The 4,535-nt window shown below is 40.9% G+C and overlaps 2 protein-coding genes across 2 annotated transcripts; both read right to left on the minus strand.

Moving 5' to 3' along the window:
* Positions 1–2,437: 2,437 nt before the first annotated feature.
* LOC139841925 (uncharacterized) lies at positions 2,438–3,313 on the minus strand. Its single transcript, XM_071832112.1, has 2 exons — positions 3,266–3,313; positions 2,438–2,884 (listed from the first exon to the last, which is right to left on the minus strand). Exons 1-2 carry the CDS (start codon positions 3,311–3,313, stop codon positions 2,438–2,440), a joined length of 495 nt encoding a protein of 164 aa, XP_071688213.1.
* On the minus strand, positions 3,313–4,008 carry LOC139841926 (uncharacterized). The gene has a single exon (XM_071832113.1). The coding sequence runs from the start codon at positions 4,006–4,008 to the stop codon at positions 3,313–3,315; it is 696 nt and encodes a 231-aa protein (XP_071688214.1).
* Between the last annotated feature and the right edge of the window lie 527 nt (positions 4,009–4,535).

Below are 4,535 nucleotides of genomic sequence, written 5' to 3' on the forward strand. Positions count from 1 at the left end.
TTTTTGCTTTTCAAGACAATCTTCCCTATTCATCTTCTCCGCCAATACTCAAAAAAGGTATATCTTATACTTTTACGCTTTTGCATAATGTAACCCCAGCCATAAATTTTTCTAACTCATTGTTTTGACTATTGTCGCTGCAGATAAGTTGGAATCGTACACGCCAAACCCGACCGTCAACTCTAGTAACCCGTCAAGTTCACCAGCCAGCCGGTCAAATTTGCTACCGTCATTGTACCATACGCCTGGTTCAAGAGGGTTGTGTAACCAAAAAAGGTTACCCGACGAAGGTATGAATTTCATCCGACGACCGTTCAGTTTACTTGTGAAGTTATGATATTTATACACCATGTTTATTGCTTTTGCAGGTCCAAGCTGTTCAGCTCATCCATCAAAGCGTGTGTGCCTCAACCTGGAAGATTTTTCTCAACTAATTCCAAATATCTATGAACTTATGAAGGTTTCTCTACCAACATTTGCCCAACAGTTTTCTTTCCTACAATCGTGTGCCCCCAGTCATTGATTCAGAAGCTTTCTTCACTTTCTCCCACCGAGGAACTATATATGGACACGTAAACAACATTGTTCAATTTTGCAAAAGATCTCAACCGCTTGCAGCTTAAATCTACTGCGCTTGCACATCCACCTCAGCCATCACCAACAGAGACTACACTACAACAGGAAAATGCCAAACTCACTGCTCAACTTGCGGTTGATGTAACTGCGCACAAGCAAGCGGAGGAGTGAATTAATGTGATGATGTTCAAGAGGCATCAAGAGGAAGATCAGCACATGGCTGAGAAGGCATTCATGGAGTCTGAAATTACGGCTCTTTCTGCAAAGCTTAAAGAGGCAGAGAGCCATGTCATGTTTTTGAAAGAGAGCTTTAGTGACTGGATTTCAGCACGGGAGTCCTGGGGTGCAAAAAACGGTGTTATAAAAGCGCAATACGACATTCTCCGCCAGGGCATTCCGACAATTGTCCAACACGCTCTCGACTGCAAAGCGGTCGAGCAACGTTTTGGTGCAGCGATGGTAGCTGCTCGCGCCTATGAGCGGACCTTGTTTTGGAATGTCATTTGCTGGGAGATGTGCGTACCTCCAGTAATTCCCCCCAATACTGATGAGTTGCTTATTGATAGAGCTAAAGAAAAGTGTGATGAAGCTTGTTCCCAACTCCAACATATTTCAATCCCCCGTCTCAAAGTTCTTGTCAATGATCCCAGCATCTCCTCTCAGGAGATAATTTCTGACAAACTCGACTGAGTTTGTGAAGCTACCTTGGGTGGTTACTTTTTACCATTCATGGTGGCTTGTTTTTTGCCAGCGAGGGATGGGCCTTGCAGTCTCGGAGGTTTCGCATCCCTATAATATATTTTCTTTTTATGTTTACAGCGAAGTATGCATCTGATTGCTGCGTGCGAGGATGGCATACTCTCCTTAGTGTAGGGCAAACGTTCTCGCCAATTGCCACCCCCTTTTTTTTATTAGCTTATAGCGTATATTGACATATATTAGGTCAAATTTTAGTGTTTGTCCCGCTTTTATGCTAAGCGGTTGATTTTAATATTCTCCAACTGTAATATGCTATATTTTGATTGAATATAATTTTGATGACTTTTTTGGTTAAGGTGCATTTATTGTGTTTTTACGAAATCAAAATGGCGGTTATAATGATTTGTTACAATATGATGCATTCAATAACTCATATGTACAATAAATGCCATGATTTCATAACGGGAGCGACCCTTCAATCATTTCATGATCTTTTTATTCTTGCGTCAACAATCCAATATTGTACGCAAAAGTAAGCAAACCAATGCTTATAAGTTTATACTCAAGACTTTTATAAAAAAATTTATAAGTATGTATGCGTATACAATCCAATGCAAATTACCCGTACTATAGACAAACCAATGTCTATACTCAAGAGTCTTCCGGCCACACCAATGTCCGGGTTATTTAAACAAGTAACTAAACTTGTAATTTATAGTCTAGACTGTGCAAGTCTCCGTCTTGCGCGGTGTACAAGCGTTTGAAACAAACCAATGTTTTACTACTGTCACCATTAAAAATAGTATTAGTAACCAAACTAAACTATGCCACTTGAGACTCGGAGTGTGTCCCTGTGCAGCTTAAGGAGCATGCAATCAACAAATGTAAAAAAATACACAAGTTATTGGCTTAAATTGCAGCATTCAATTTATTTCAAATATGTCTTTTGACCAGCACTTAGCTGTCATGTTTACAATGGAAAATAAAAAAATTCACATAATAAAAACTTTAAACAGTTATGTGGGGTGATCAGTCCTTTTGCAGTTTTTCATATGTAGCACCATTTTAGTGTCTGCGCATGCCAAGTGTGCTTTATTGCTCTTCCATCCAAATTTGCTAGTCGATACGCCCCTGTATCGCTTACGCCAATAACCTTGTAAGGTCATTCCCACTTAGGCCCAAGATTACCCGTATCCTCTGCCCTGCTTGCTTCGTTTTTTCGCCACACCAGATCATCCAATTGGAAGGATAATGGTTGGACGCGCTTATTATAGTAGCTTGCGATTCTTTGTTTGTTGATTGCTTCTTTTATTGCCACCATTTCTCTGCGTTCTTCAACTAAGTTTAGATTTTCACACAGTTCTTCGATGTTGCTACTTTCATCGAAGGATGTTATGCGCAAGGTTGGCACATTTATTTCGGCGGGTATTACAGCCTCGGACCCGTACACCAAACTAAAGGGTGTTTCATTAGTTACACCCTTCGGATTTGTGCGGTGCGCCCACAAAACGTTAGGCAATTCATCTATCCAACCCCTTCGACACAATCCCAGCCTTGCTTTGATTCCTAAAACGATATCCCGATTCGTAACTTCACATTGACCATTCGCCTGAGGGTGTGCGACTTATGTAAATGTTTGCTTTATATTCAATTCTTGGCACCAACCACTAAATGGATTTCCTTCGAATTGCGTACCATTGTCGCTTACTATTTCATTTGGTATTCCAAACCGACAGACGATGTTTTCCCACACAAAATTTCGAATTTTCTTGCCCGAAATTGTCTTTAGCGGTTTGGCCTCTACCCATTTCGTGAAATAATCAATGGCCACTACCAGGAATTTTACACCCCCTGGTCCTGCGGGGAATGGCCCCACTATGTCGATTGCCTACTTGCAGAATGGCCATGGAGACACGACCGGTATCATAGGATGTCGCGGAGCCTTGCTTACTGGTGTATGAAGTTGACACGATTGACACTTACGTATTACCTCTGCGGCATCTCTGTACATTGACGGCCAGTAATATCCAATCCGCATTATTTTGGACGCAGTGCGCACATTCTCTCGTGTACTTCCCTTATAATTGACTCCGCTTGAGTTGGATTGAGACACCGCAAGTGAGGCCCCAGAAAAGATTTTCTGTATAGGACTCCCTTGTCTAACAGATACATTGGTGCTTTCATCTTAATCTTTCTTACTTCACTTGAATCTATCGGAAACATACCTTTGGTTAGAAATTCTATAATTGGTGTCATCCAACTCCAATCTTCTTCTTCAACCGCAGCCGAAACACTGTCTTCTTCAATAGATTTTACTTTAACTTCCTCAACCCAAATTTCTTTCTTAAAATGACTGAATGTTAATGCGGCTAACTTACTTAGCGCAACTGCCTTTTTATTCAGCGTCCTCGAAACCTGAGTTATCTGGAATAAATCGAAGTCGACTGCTAGCTCTTGCACAAGCTTTAAGTATTTTTTCATCGACTCATCGTGTGCTTCGAATATTCCGTTAAATTGGTTTGCAACCAACTGCGAATCAACATATACTGATAGTTCTTTAACCTCCAGATATTTTTCTTCCCGCATCCCAGATAACAATGATTCATATTCAGCTTCATTATTTGTGACAGAGAAGCTAAATCGTAGTGCGAAGGTATACTCTTCCCCTTCTGGACTTTTTAGGACTATTCCTGCCCCTGCGCCTTCTGGACCACAAGCCCCATCTGTGTGCATTTCCTACAGCTGTTCGGGCGGAGGTGGTATTTCTTTAGATTCATGCGAGACTTCGATATCTCCTGCTGTTTCAGCCAGATAATCTGCTACGACTTGTCCTTTTACCGCACTTCGTGGTGAGAAGCTTATTTCATGCTCTCCCAATTCAATAGCCCATTTGGCCATGCGACCAGAATTTTCTGGTTTATATAGCACCTGCTCAACAACTATCAGCGAATGTGAATTTGCTAGAACTTATCAAGCAATTTTGTGTTTATTGACAACAAATAGTTGTTTGTCATACCTACTTTATCGGCTGATCTGTTAGGACCCTTATTGGGTGCACTTAGAAATATCTCCGTAAGCGCCTAGTCGTATGCACGAGTGCATAAACCAGTTTTTCGATTGCAGGATAATTTAATTCGCTCCCTGTCAAAGCTTTGCTACCAAAATACACAGGCATTTACACCTGTTCGCACAGCATATTTATATAATTTTAAATTCCTATTGATTGAAAATTAGCTATATTTAATTTTTATAGTGCGTAC

Source organism: Rutidosis leptorrhynchoides, chromosome 4 (assembly GCF_046630445.1).
Source record: "Rutidosis leptorrhynchoides isolate AG116_Rl617_1_P2 chromosome 4, CSIRO_AGI_Rlap_v1, whole genome shotgun sequence".
Lineage (NCBI taxonomy): Eukaryota > Viridiplantae > Streptophyta > Magnoliopsida > Asterales > Asteraceae > Rutidosis > Rutidosis leptorrhynchoides.

What these genes read in the sequence shown, in the direction of transcription:
- LOC139841925 (XM_071832112.1), bottom strand. Translation starts at nt 3,313, where the DNA reads ATGCGGATTGGATATTACTGGCCGTCAATGTACAGAGATGCCGCAGAG. An exon ending in TGTACAGAGATGCCGCAGAG is followed by an intron (nt 2,885 to 3,265) that starts GTAATACGTAAG and finishes GCACACCCTCAG; the next exon opens with GCGAATGGTCAATGTGAAGT.
- LOC139841926 (XM_071832113.1), bottom strand. Translation starts at nt 4,008, where the DNA reads ATGCACACAGATGGGGCTTGTGGTCCAGAAGGCGCAGGGGCAGGAATA.